Raw genomic sequence first — 14453 nt, 5'->3', positions numbered from 1 at the left:
ATGTAGTTTAGCATTCAAGGTACTTTTAAAGAATCAAATAAAAACACTTTCTTCCCCCTAATACATATGGAAGTAGAAATCTGTCAATAAATGGTTCTCTGTTTCTTGTGTGGAAATTCAGATTCTATGCAGCCTCTTACTGTCTGGAAGTATCATCAATATAGACCTCCCCCCACCCACTGTTCTCAGATAGAAAGGCATGATGAATGAGATAATCCCACTCAAGACAAATTTCTGGGTTTTTTATTATTAATTTATAAAAATTTCCACTTCCTCCCCCTCTCCTCCCAATACCCTCCCACTCCCCCGACTCCCTCTCCTCCTCCTTCCCACAGGGCAGGAAACCCTGACTGCTCTCAGGACTGGAGAGGGAGGAACAAATTTCTGTTTTGAAGGAAAAAGAAAAAAAATGAAAATGAAAAACATTAAGAGTAATTTGTGTGCAGTACCAAAAGCCACTGGGTCTGGGGAGGAGCAGAGAAACGAATCACTTCTTTGCTCTTGAACTCTGACCTGACCAATAAGAAAGGATAAAGCACTCCTAGGAGGACCCCATTACTAAGATTGTGTCTTTTGAACACAGCGAGCAGTGTTGCATATTCCTGCCCATGACAGTTCTAGGTACAGTCATTAAAGAAGCTATTTATCAATTTATACAGCTGCACGAGGGGTCCATATAAAGTCTTAGACTAGTTACATGTCTTAGACAATATTTCTGTATTCTCACTTCACATGGGAGTTCAGTTAAAAATGAAGAGGTAGATGCAAGGGAAATGTTAGATGAAAAGGACAATTATGAACCCGGATTAGAACCTACAGACCCTGTATTCCTACAAGCTTCTCTTGGCATTACAGAAAAAAAGTTTTCTTGTTTGCCAAAAAATGCTAGATTTTTTTTTACATTTATTTTTTTTAAATAATCTTTTCTCATTTTATATATCAATCCCAGTTCCAGCACCCTCCCCTCCTCCCAATCCGCCAACCTTCCCACCACCCCACCTCCATCCACTCCTCAGAAAGAGTAAGGCTTCTCATGGGGAGTTAGCATAATTCCTTTCTATAATGGAGTTGGATGAAAGTGAATTCAATAACATTTTAAAAGGACGTGATTGGAAAATTCTTAGAATAATGAGCTATCTTCATTTGTGGAAATTTTCAAGAAAGTTCATTTTTTTAGCAGCCAATTTCACTGAAAGGCAAAGTGTACCTAGCTTCAGAGCAGAGAGAAAGCTAGTTTTACAAAGCTTCATCTAAAAAAAAACAAAAAAACAAAAACAAACAAACAAACAAACAAAAAACTAAAAAAATGCTATATTCTGATAAAAAGCAAGCAAGCAAGCAAGCAAACTGGGCTGTGGTGGTACATACCTTTAATTCCAGCACTCAGGAGGCAGAAGCAGGTGGATTTCTGTGAGTTAGAGGCTTCCAGGTCTACAAGAGCTAGTTCCAGTAGTTCCAGCAAGGGCTATTACACCAAGAAACCCTGTCTCTAAAAACAAACAAACAAACAAAACAGCCAACAAACAAAAATATGCATCCTGATTAAAGACGCCATGCCTTTGAAAGATTGTGGAAGGGAATATGTGGGAGAGTTTGGCAGGAGAAATGGCAAAGGGGGAAATATAATTAAAATATCAAAAACTAAAAATGTAAAACATAAACAGTAACACATATTTTAAACAGACATTGCATGTGACATTCCTCAAAAATTCTGTGAATTTATTCTTTGTGTCTAAACTAATCTTTACAGCCAGAACCTGCCAGGCTGACCAGTTCTCTTGTGGAAATGGGCGCTGCATTCCCAGAGCTTGGTTGTGTGACAGAGAGGATGACTGTGGTGACCGGACAGATGAAGCGGCATCCTGCGGTAAGTTGAGGATGGTTGTGCTTTAGTAGAGATGTGGCAGATACATTGTACTGGTGCTGTATTTCCTTACAGCTATTTTTATATGAACAAGATTCAAGGAGGCAAATATGTTATTCATTGCATCTCTTTGAACATGACTTTCAATGCCTGATTCAGAATAGCTCTCATTCAGAATAGGTAGTTACAATAGCCTCAGTTAATAGATCTCATTCAGAATAGATACAATAGCCTTAGTTGAAACACATGGAGCCAGACATTATAGATTGTGTTAGGAGGTAGCTATTAGAAGGCCAAGCACTTTTTTGTTAATCTTGAAACTATTATGATTTAACTTGCAAAACAAAATTGTGTTTTGATTGACATTTGCAGCAAACGACGAGAGGGTGTTTCCTGTTAGAATGCGTATGACACATTCTGGGAGTAGTAAATTATCTAAACTTAGATTAAGTAGTAAACAACCATTGTGAATTTCTGTAAATTCATAGAGTTCTGACTGCCAAAAATTGTGTTGATGGCATCCTTCTCAGTCATGTATCACTAGAGTTCCAATTTTCGAAAAGATTTCTTTTTGACAAAGGATTTGTTGTTGACAGAGTTGCAAAATTATTTTCTTTTGTACATGTAGAACTGAGTAAATTCCCTTCCCAGAGGTGAGTAGTGCAGAGACTGCAAGGACTATTAGATGCATAGTTTCTCAATGAGTCTTCATGACAATCTGTAGGAACCCCAATGTTTTCCATGCTTCACACATAGAAGAATGAAGACAGACCCTTTAGCCACACACTTGAGACCATGAAGTCAATACATAATGGGCTATCTTATAAATACAGGCACATTTTAAATTAAAACTAGTCATTCTGGAATTGCATTGACTTGGGTATGAGTGGCTAAGAAGATACAGGCAAAGTCATGTTCTCATGCACATCTTGATTAAGGGCACACATCCCTATTATAGGCTTCAAACAATGATGTGCTATTGTTTTAACAGTCCCTGCTACAAGAAGTAATCTCACTTTCTAAATGGTAAAATCAGGGAGAGATATGCAGAAATAAGTAATACGTAGTATTTCTGCTTTATCAATGCAATAAACCAAATATTCATTCACAACGTAATCAAGACAGTAAATTTGCTATAAAATTATGAATCTCAAGTTTATTGCCTTTACTTAAGTGTTTAGTTTTAAATTCTTAATGATTTTGTTTAAGAAATGGCATGTATATAAGTAACAACACATTATAGATTCTCTGAATATATAAAAAATCTCAGAAGCTTCCTTCTGTTCTTTTTACATCCTGTTGCCATGTCATTTGTATTAGACAACCAGGTATAGAACATGTTCCTAGTAGTGTGTCAACTACTTACCTATATGTCAATCCAACCCCTTCAATATCTGATAGACATCCAAATCCATAGTCATATGTATATGAATATATATATGGCATATGCATATTCATTTTGCATGATTTTAATGGATATAATATAATAAGACACCTTGAGGTTTTATTAAACAACTTTGGTATTGTTTGTCCATCCTTCCTTCATATCCTTTTGTAGTGATGTTTCTCTTCTTTGTCTAGTTGACATTCCATATCCCTCATAAAAGAAAATACAAATATATAAAGCATGAAATACATTCGGGTTTTTAATTGCTGCTATTTGAGAATTTATTGTATTCTGATCATGTGTTTTGACCATCATGTTTGAATCAAGTATATCACTCATTTCTTCTCCTGCAGTCCTTCCCTGATCTCTCTGCCACCTTTGTTTCCCACCCGCATATGTTATTTTTTAAAATACACTGAGTCCACTTACTGGATCGAAATGTGCACGGGTGTAGCGTCATCTATCAGAGCATAGGTAGCCTCTCAGGGACTGTGCCCTTGAGGACAGTCCACTTTTTCTGATTTTAAATCAAGAGTTGTATCTAAGAAGCTGATCAAGAAGCTTTGGGAGAAGCAATCTCCCTTTGTAGAAGAAGTTATACTTCTGTGGCATAACATGGCCTTTCACTGAATTCAAAATGACAAAGACTGATTCCTAATAAGAAAAAGGAAACAAGATCCAACTGTTATTGCCCATGCATGTAGGCTATATAGTTCCTGTTTCCATATTTCAACAGAACTAGACTGTTTTACATTTGGTCTTGGAATAGAGGAAATTCCCAAAGGTGTCAGCCTTTGCAGAAGTCTTCATTATTGTATTTTCACTTAAATCTTAAGATCTACCCCTGTCATGTTTAATAACTAGTGGTTTTTGTGGAAAATAATATTAAATTTAGATTTAAAGTATGCAAACACATTTGATTATATATGCTTCTGACAAAAATTAAAATCTATGGACAATGGAGAGGAATGCTCATTCTCACTGGAAAAGTGAGAAGGCAGGAAGAAGTATATAGAATGAAAGCAAAGAGCATAAGAGCTGATGAGGGAGGATCAACGACTTAGAAGGAGAAAATGTGGAGAAGAGAAAAGGAGAATCACTAAGAACTAATTAGAATAATGTCTGAATGAAATTTTTATTATTAAACTATTTTATGTTAATAATAGATTAATTTAAAGAATAGGAAATGAATAGATGATAGATAGATAGATAGATAGATAGATAGATAGATAGATAGATAGATAGATAGATAGATAGATAGATGAGGCCTCAGGATCCTGGGGAAACAATAATAATTCTATTACCAGAATGCTTTGAGCATTTAAATATGAAGATGAAGTGAAAAAATGTTCAGGAGGTAAAAAAATTAAAAAGGATAGCCTTAATGAACATTTTAGGAGTAGAATGGAAAATATAGATATAGGAACTATATCAAACTCCATCTTTCCTTTATCACATAGCAATGCAGCAAGTGATAGCTACAAATAAAAAATATCCATACCTCATTCTAGGCAGTTCAATGAAATTCTTTTTAATACTCAAGAGTGAATTTTTTTTAACTCGTTTTAGAGGAATGAGTCTTCATTGATGTTTGAGAATCTGTAACTTTATGGTGGCATTCTCTGAGTTGAGCAAATTTAAGATTCTTCTAGAAAACATGCTCTTTGACAAGTCTTTCCAACTTCAAACAAACTAAACTTGTCTGGGAAAAGGACCCCTCAATGGAAGAGTGCTGCCATCCATTTCAAAGATGAACTGGCCTATGGACAAATTGGGTGGAACGTTTTTCTAAGTAATGGTTGATAAGGGAGGGCTCAGCCTACTGGATGATGCCACCCCTGACCAGGTTGTACTGGGTTGTATAGAAAATCAGATTGATCAAACCATCTTAGGGGAGTAAACCAGTAAATGCAGGGTCCTCTACTTTAGTTCCTACCTCCTGTTTCCTGCTTGAGCTCTTATCCTGCTTTCTTTCAGTGGTAGAATATAACCTCTGAAATGAAAAAAAACAAAAAAGCAAACCAACCAAACAAACAAACAGAAACCCATCTGTCCTCTATGAGCTGCTTTTAGTCATTGAGGTTGTCACTAAAACAGACAAGATCTCCTGAGTAAATTGGGAGCATGGAGACCTTGGGAGAAGGGTGAGGGAGGAGGGGAAAAACAGGGAGGGGAGCAGAGAAAAATTGTTGAGCTCAATAAAAATCAATAAAAAAAGAAACAGAAAACTAAAGCAGAACATTATTAAAAAGAAATGTTGTCTATCTTTCTGAGAATCCCTTCCGTAGGGCAAATGGTCTTAGAAGGAGAAAAACTGCATTTTCAACAAATTCCTAGTTAGTGCTAATTCTTTTGCTAGTAGCCCAACAACTATATTTTCCAAACCACTGAGTTAACAAACTTACATGTATATTTGATTTTGTTTTACATTTGCTTTATGACAATCATGTTTATTAATTTCAAAACTAAGATGGAGCCATTTTTTGTTCATTCTTCTTTCTTTTTATCTTGCTACAATCTTTCCATTCCCTATTCAAAAGTGTTTCCAGAGCCTTAAGCTTAGAGTTTGTGCTGTAAACATACTAATTGTGGCCACAGAGCCCATGATGTTATTCTACTGTGGTTCTCTGTAGAAGCCTCTGTCTGCTGCAAAAATAAGCTATTTTAATGAAGGATGACATATACAAGAATCATCAGGTTTAAGGGTAAGTATTCAAAATACAGCTGGAATTTGTTCAGGAAGGTGACAATATCAGGCTTTCCACAAGGATCTGTGACTTCTCCAGGCTTGGGTGTTGTGTAGGTTTATAGTATCGGGTATGGACTTCTACCTGCTGAATGGCCTTGAGTTCAGTTAGGTAATTTCTGGGTATCTCCAAGATTAAGGTACAATGACTTCACCATTGGGGAAATCTTGTTGGGCTCACCACTGTTGTAGTTCATGGCTGGGTAGGGATATTGATTTTAATTCTCCTCTGGAGATTGCATAGAACCTTCCTATGAGAACTAGACCTAAGAGAGGAGGCTTTCATATCACTTACAGCTCAATTCTACTAAATCATGTGTACAAAATGTGTGATGTTTACAGCAAAAAGGATGTACTTATAAATTCTAGAAGGGGAGTACCTAGGGACAATGGAGGTAACCTATATTGATCTTACATTCAACAAAAGGAAGGAAAATTTTCAGTGTTTAGTCTTTGCGGTTTTGTTAGATATTCTATATGGCTCTTAGTAAGAACATTATCATTTCAAAAGGGATGATCCCATTTAACATACACTAATATGCATATATAGTATATACATGTACACACATACATGTGTATTTTTCTTAATCTAAAAAAAGATTGCTGTGTCTTTTTCAAACAACATTTATTACTTATCTTTTCTTCTGTCATATTACATTCTCTCCCTCATACTTAGTTGCCATCCCCAGCTTCTCCATTTCCTCCTGAGAAATAATAATAATAGAGCCCTGCTATTCCCTATTCTACATCTCTGTCTTCCTTCTTTCCCTCACGGTACATATTTATTTTCTAGATTCTTAGGGTACTTCAGATTACATCCTCAAATATATAGATCCAGGATCTACAAATAAAAGAGAATATGTAGTGTTTATCTCTCTGGGTCTGGGTCACCACAATCTGTGCAATATTATCTAGTTCTATCCTTTTTGATGCACAATTTATGTTTCATTTTTCTTTACTATGCAATTGCTACATACTATGCAATTGTGTATATGTACCATATAGTTATTGCCCATTCATCATGAAAGGATATTGGGTTGTTTCCATTTATTTGCCATTGTGAAAAAAGGAACAATGGACTTGGCTAAGCAGGTATATTTTAATAGTAAAATATGAAGTCCTAAGGGCATATGTCAAGGATTGCTGTAGGTTGACTTATGGTATCTTTTGGAGAATTCTCTACCCTGACTTCCATCCTGAGTACACCAGTTTGAAGTCTTACCTATGGAGAATGGAGACATCACTTTCCTACACCCTCAGCAGTATTTCTTGTCAGTTCTTTTCTCAATTTTGGCCCTTTCTGACTGAAGTGAGACAAAAGTTGCTTACTTTGCATTTCTATGATTGCTAAAGATCTGGGACATTTAAAAATAATTTTCTAAGCTATTCGTATGTTTTATTCTGAGAATTCTATATTAGATCTGTTTTCAATTCTTTTAATTGTTCTCAATTTATTTCTCAATTCTTGATTTATTTCTGGGTATTCATTTTCTATTAGAGTCATAGGTGACAAAGATTGTCACCTGTGGCAATCATTCCACACCATTGTCTGCTTCACCACCCACCAAGTATGGACCGTGACTCCACACTTTCCACAATCTAGGTAAGGTCCTAGGGGTTGAACACAAGACGTACACAACACAAACAGAGAGTTCGAGTCATTCTCAGAGAGAATGCCCATTTATTCAAACTTAATCTGGGGTTAAAATTCCCTTTGGCCCCAGTAACAGAAACCCCTCCCATCCAGAGGGGGATGGGGAAGCTGGCACCAAGTGAGCTTCTCTGCAGGCAGTTGGGCTAGGAGTGTAGGGCAGTGTCAGACAGGTGAGAGGTATCTTGGTGCCTGGGCTCTTCCAGGCAGGTTGAGAAATTACCATTTTAAAGTGATATAGAGCCCTAGGCTATAATACCAGGCTAGAGCAGAGCAAGCATGGAACTTAGCAGGAAACTTTAGCTGGTTGCCAAAACAGTCCTTGATTTGCACCTCCAGAGGCAGGGGAAGGCCCAGGCCTTACAGTTGCCTATTAGGATTAACCTTCACTTCTTTCCTTAGATGTACAGAAGCGCTCAAGTTTTATGAGTTCACATTTGCTAATTGTTGCACTTATTCCCTAAGTAAATAGAGTCCCATTTAAAAAATCCTTTCTATACTTGTACTATGTAAGTTATTCCCTGTGCTTTCCATAACAGTTTAATAATTTCAGGTTTCATGCTGAGGTCTTTGGTACATTTTAAATTAACTTTTGTACATGGCAATAGCTATAGGGCTAATTGTATTATTCAGTTCAGTTTTCCTCATACCATGTTACTTCTTCCAATTCATGAGGATGGGTGATCTTCTAGTGTCTTCCATAGTCTCTTCCATCAGAGATTTAATTTTTTTCATTGAAGAGGGCTTCTAATATTAATATGACTGTTTCTATGAACTATTTCTCATCAGTATTCTAGAATTTATTGGTAGAAGCTTATTCCATATCTGGAATGTTGAGTTCTTCATGAATTAAAATACCTAAGTACAATCCAGGTGTGCTAGTTATAAACCTAGAATTGCAACATTTTGATGGAGGAGACAGGAAGATCATGAGTTCAGTGCCAGTTTGAATTATAGTGAGATCCAGTCTTCAAAATCAAACAAACTAATAAAGCAATAATAAATAAAGACCAAATGATATTCTTAAAGTGCCTAATATATGTGCACAAAACACCTGGTTTCATCCGTAGCACCACATAAAACTGTACATGGTGTAGCATGCCTGAAAACCCGGCACTTGTTTGATGGAGGCAAGAAGATTAACATTTAAAGTCATCCTCAAGCAAATAACAAGTTTTATGTCTGCATGGACTATGTAAGACCCTGAAAATACCAACAACAATGATAATGAATACATAAACCTTACTAAATCAAGTAGATTGACTGACATCAAGGTACACCCCTTTAATTTTTTCACTTGGGAGGCAGAGACAAGGTGGATTTCAAATAGTTTTAGATCAGCCTTTTCTATAAGTGAAGTTTAGGCAGAGAGAGAGAGACACAGAGACAGAGAGAGAGACAGAGAGAGAGATTCAAACAAAGAAGCTAGATTGTCCCTTTGGGTATCTGAGTACTTGCAGCATTAGTATTTCCAAGGTATTTTAGTTTTGTGCTGACATTCTGATCCTCCCTTTTCCATCTATTTCAGGAGCTGTCCCTAGTGTTATCCTCTCTATTTTACACCATCCTCCTTTATCAGCTTATCCTCTTTTTAGTTTTTCAGATTGAGCCCACGACTCAGTACAGCAAGGGTTCAACCAAAGGCCTACAGGCTGCCTGAATGTACAGGTGTTAATGCAACTCAGTACAAACATCATAAGCTCACATAAAATGTAAAGACATGTTTCTTTGAATAGTTTTGACTTTATTAAGCAGTTCAACTGTGAACCTTACATATAACAGTATGATGTCACAATGTCTAAAGTTTGGTCACAACTTGAAATTAAAAAATATATAAAACATATTTTAAGGCCTTAATCAAATCATAGAAACACATTTGTAAATTGTTTAATAAACACTCAATTATATACTTCTGTAAAAAATCCAATCAAATAATTTAAATTATGTCAATATATTATTGATCCAACTACTCCTCCACCTAAATTTGCCATCATCTTGCATGTGTGACAGAAATATCATCGGGATATTCTTTAAATATTGTGAGATGTGAGAGCATTCTACTGTGGTATTTTTATGATGCATCCTTACTCAAAAATTATATCTGTAAAAAACTGAGTTCATTCAGAATGAAGAATTCTATTATTACTGTTGTTATTATTATTATTGTCATTATTATTATTGATGATGTAATTTTTCTAAATACTGAAGAAAATTTATTTGAATGGTTATTGCCTAATATGGTTGACAGAAACTTATATAAACTTTACCTCTCCATTTCACTGAAAAATGTGGCAGGTTCTAGAGAGCAATGGAGGCTGACCCCTCTCCAATGTGCATAACTTTAAGAAATAAGGTGATGGAAAATTCAAATGCCACCAGTCACCAGATTCCCAAACTAGTATTTTCTGGGTTCCTGTCTCACAAATTCAACAATGAATTTTATGGGACCTGAAAGGAAAGGGTGAGTTTTGGGAAAGAATTTAATCCCCAACTAGAAGAGCTCCTGTTTGGCACAATGGGATGCAGGGGACTGGTGTCCAGGATGCTATTGGTCAACTGCTAATTTAGAGGAACATGGCCACAATAGGGTGACACATGTGGAGCAAGCTTGCGAGTTCACTGGGGCCAGTTTGAGAAGCATTCTCCCATAGTGTCCTGGCAGGAGAAGGGTTAAACCAAGAAGAATGAAGAGGAACCTAAAGCTGAAATGGAGTTCTCTTTGGGAATCCTGGCTTTTGACCAGAAATGAGCCATGGATTGCAGATTCCATCCAAGGAATGGATGCAGAAACAGAGAATTGTAGCATTATTGGTGTCTGTTCTAAACTTCGTGACCAGTGTCTAGCCTTTTCTGTGAGTTTGTATTTAAACATTCTTAAGTTTTTTTTTGTTTTTGTTTTTGTTTTTTTTTTGCTTAAAAATGGTAGGCAGTCTTTTTTGCTAAGTTGTTTTTTTTTAAACTATCCTTATTGGGATATTATATTATTTGCATTTATTTATTTACTTATTGTTACAACTTTCTCATTAACTAAGAAAGTCCAGTCTGCAACGTGTGTATGTGTGTGTGTGTGTGTGTGTGTGTGTGTGTGTGTATGTGTGTGTGTGTGTTGGGGGTGGGGTGGGCACTGAGACCAAATTCTGAAGGGCAATTATGGAAAGCAACAATTTGTGCTTCAGTTTAAATGTTCTGTCTTTCCTAAATTTCTTGCACAAGGCCCGGCATCATGCACATTGCTTCCTACAGTGAGCTTCCTGTACCTACGCTGCCCAAAATCTGCCTGTCGGGTGAATTTGGGAAGAACTCCAAGTATCTGTTTTGAGGGGAAGGCAATTCATGTGATTTTTAAACTGAAGAAGTGGCCGAAAGTCTGTGATCTCTGCATGCCCTGAAAATTTAATTTGTTAAGATGAAACCTGGACATACACATACACACACACACACACACACACACACACACACACACACACACACACACACAAAGTCAGCACAACCATAATGGCTTATCTCTACACAGACTGATGATCATTCTTAGTTGGATGACTGTGGTAGACCAGCAGGCTTCTGCCAGCACTCTCTTGCTGAAATTGCCTTTTCAATCTTGAGAGGCTACAGGGTCAGCAGTCTTTATCTTATGTCCTGAAGACTTTAATACACATTCAAGCTTTGATGAACACTTTCCCGACAGCTATTTTTGAGCTCCCCTTCCTGGTGTTTCTTACACAAACAAGAAGTACAGGCTAGAAATGACCTAGCCAAGCATGCCCTTGAGAGTAAAACGCCAGTGACTGGAAAATGTCTCAGAGGTTAGGGTACTTGTTTGCGGAGGAAAGGTTGTACCTCCCCTTTCATCTTTCAGTCTATCATGAAAGAAAGGCGGGGCAGAAGCTCAGGCAGAAGCTGAGGCAGAAGCTGTGGACCAGTGCTGTTTACCCACCTACTTCTCCTGATTGGTTTCACCTGCATTCTTAAACAATTCAGGAACATCGATCTGACCAGGAGTGCACTACCCATAGTGAACTGCTCCTTCCCATATGAAGAAAATGTCCTGACATCTTTATTACAAGACTCTTCTTAGAGGTACTCTCTCAATTAAGATTTCATTTCCCAATTTCCCTTGGGTCAAATTGACAGAAACAAGAACAACAACAAACAAAACAGCACATACACCTCCGTAAATATTGTCATTTTGATCAAGAAAACTGCAGTTTTGCCTTGTGGAAGCAACATTTTGAAAATAGGCTCTGTTCATATTTAGCTCAGATGCACCCAGTATGCCAGAAATTTCATTCAACGGAGTTTGTCATTCATGCTAAATTCTTTCTTTTGTGTAGGTCTTGATATATTGCTTTTCTTCGAAGTATTATTTCCATATGGATTTATTAAATTTGTACCTATGTGGCTCAGTATGATGGTCAAACACTGTCATCCAGGACTTTTATTTTCCCTTGCCATCAGATAGTCAACCTTTTTATCTTCATCTCCCTCCACTTTTTAGGACGGGTCTCTCTATGGAGCCCTCACCTGTAGCCCCCATGGTGATATCCATGGTGGGCCTGAGCTCACTATGTAGACCAGGTTGAAGTTAAACTCAAAGAGATCCCCCTGCCTTTGACTCTAGACTGCTGGAATTAAAGGTGTGTGCCACCAAAACTACTTTCGTTTTTTTTTAAAATTGATTTTATTAAATATACATTTTTCTCATCTCCCCTTCCTGTCTCTCCCCTCCCCGCCAGCCAAGACCCATGGTCCCTATGCTCTGAATTTACTCAGGAGATTGTGTCTTTATCTGCTACTCATGTAGATTAGATCTATTTATGTTTCTCTTAGGGTCCTCATTGCTGTCTAGGTTCTCTGTAATTGAGGTTTGTAGGCTGGTTTTCTTTGCTTTATATCCAAATGCCACTTGTGAGTGAATATGTGTGATAATTGTCTTTCTGGGTCTGGGTTACCTCACTTAGCGTGATGCTTTCCGCTCCATCCATTTGCCTGCAAATTTCAAGATGTCGTTATTTTTTTCTGCTATGTAGTACTCTATTGTGTCAACGTACCATGTTTTCCTTCTTCTGTATAGGAGCATTTTGGTTGTTTCCAGGTTATGGCTATGACCAATAATGCTCCTAGGAACATGGCTGAGCATATGTCCTTGTAGTACGATGGAACATCCTGTGGGTATATACCCAAAAGTGGTATTGCTGGATCTTGAAGAAAGTCGTTTCCTAATTTTCTGAAAAAAATGCCATACTGATATCCAAAGGAGCTGTACCAGCTTGCACTCCCACAAGCTTGCACAGCAGGAGTGTTCCCTTTACCCAACAACCTCTCCGGCATGAGTTGTCATCATTATTTTTGATCTTGGCCACTTTTATAGGTGTAAGATGGAATCTCGGAGTTGTTTTGATTTTTATTTCTGATGGCTAACGATTTTGAGCATTTCCTCAAGTGTCTTTCAGCCATTTTAGAATCCTCTGTTGAGACTTCTCTGTTAGGGTCTATATTCCATTTTATTTCTATTGTGTAGAACAATTTGAGAAGTATTGTATTAGTTCTTCTTTGAAAATCTTGTAGAATTCTGAGCTGAAACCCTCTGATTCTGGACTTTTTGTGGTTGGGAGACTTTTCATGACTTTCTATTTCTTTAACAGTTATAGGTCTATTTAAATTTTCTTTTCTGGTCTTGATTTAATTTTGGTAAGTGATATTTATCCAGAAAGTTGTCCATTTCAAGTTTTCCAATTTTGGAATAAACCCATGTATTTTATCGGATACCATGGCTTTAAAACAAAAAGAAGCAAACTCACCTATGAGAACAAGATGGCAGGAAATATTCAAATTGAGAGCTGAAATCAACAAAATAGAAACAAAGAAAGCAATACAAAAAAATCAATGAAACAAAGAGTTTGTCCTTCGAGAAAAGCAACAAAATAGACAAACCTTTAACCAAAGTAACCAAAAGGCAGAGAGAGAATATCTAAATTAACAAAATCAGAAAGGAAAAGGGAGACATAATGACAGACACGGAGGAAATCCAGAGAATCATCAGATCAAATTTCAAACACCATACCTACTTTCAAACACAATGTTTTTTAGAGGCCAGTGCCTTTAAATGATTCCCAAGTATTTTCCCCGTTGCAGCAGCTGAGTAGCATTTGCTAACCCCCCATTTTCTTCCCTCATTAAAGGTGTCACCACACTTAACTACAAAACACAACGTTCTTCCCACTTTACATTCTCAGAGCATGTACGCCAAATTTTGACGGTCTGTGTAACAGACAAGCTGTACAGATTTGACTCACTAGTTCTTGCTCATTTCATGGATGAAAATTTTCCAAAATTTGAGCATATCTGAGAGCAGAGAAATTAAGGCTGTCCTCTAAAGTATGAGGCAGAAAGAGGTCAGATTCTGGCTCATGTTCATTGCCTTGCAAAGCGTCATGGGCACATGTGATCTCCTCCCCAGAGTTACTTTCCTGGGCTATAAGGTGAAATTATATTTAGTCTAACACTAACCCTGGGGAAGGTGAAAGGACATAGGTTCTGCCCTAAGAGGTTTGGAGAAAGACCTAAGGGGACCCTCAGTAAGTAGAAAAAGCACATGTGCCTGTTGTGATCAATAGTGAACAGGAAGAGGGTAGTCAATATACCTTACTCATTTCACTACTAAAATGACAGCCATCCTTAGCTCTCAGGCAAGTTTTCATGATGCTCTTTTCAATTTTTTTAAAAAAAATAAAAATTAAAATAATAGATAAAACAGATTAACTATTGTTGATTAAGTTTTAAAATTTATGCATTTCTCTTCACTTCT

General features: G+C 37.1%; 1 protein-coding gene across 2 annotated transcripts in view; it reads left to right on the top strand.

The window, feature by feature from the left end:
- Positions 1-14453, top strand: part of Lrp1b (LDL receptor related protein 1B) — a 1858137-nt gene that overhangs the window by 1110554 nt on the left and 733130 nt on the right. For both annotated transcript variants that reach the window (XM_087899923.1, XM_087899922.1), the window contains exon 18: positions 1751-1867. In XM_087899923.1, the coding sequence (XP_087756049.1) occupies positions 1751-1867 (117 nt within the window). The remainder of the gene's footprint in view (positions 1-1750; positions 1868-14453) is intronic.

Source organism: Myodes glareolus, chromosome 21 (genome assembly GCF_982192425.1).
Source record: "Myodes glareolus chromosome 21, mMyoGla1.1, whole genome shotgun sequence".
NCBI classification, from domain to species: Eukaryota; Metazoa; Chordata; class Mammalia; order Rodentia; family Cricetidae; genus Myodes; species Myodes glareolus.
The sequence above is the reverse complement of the archived record's forward strand: the minus strand, read 5'-3'. Positions and strand labels throughout refer to the sequence as shown.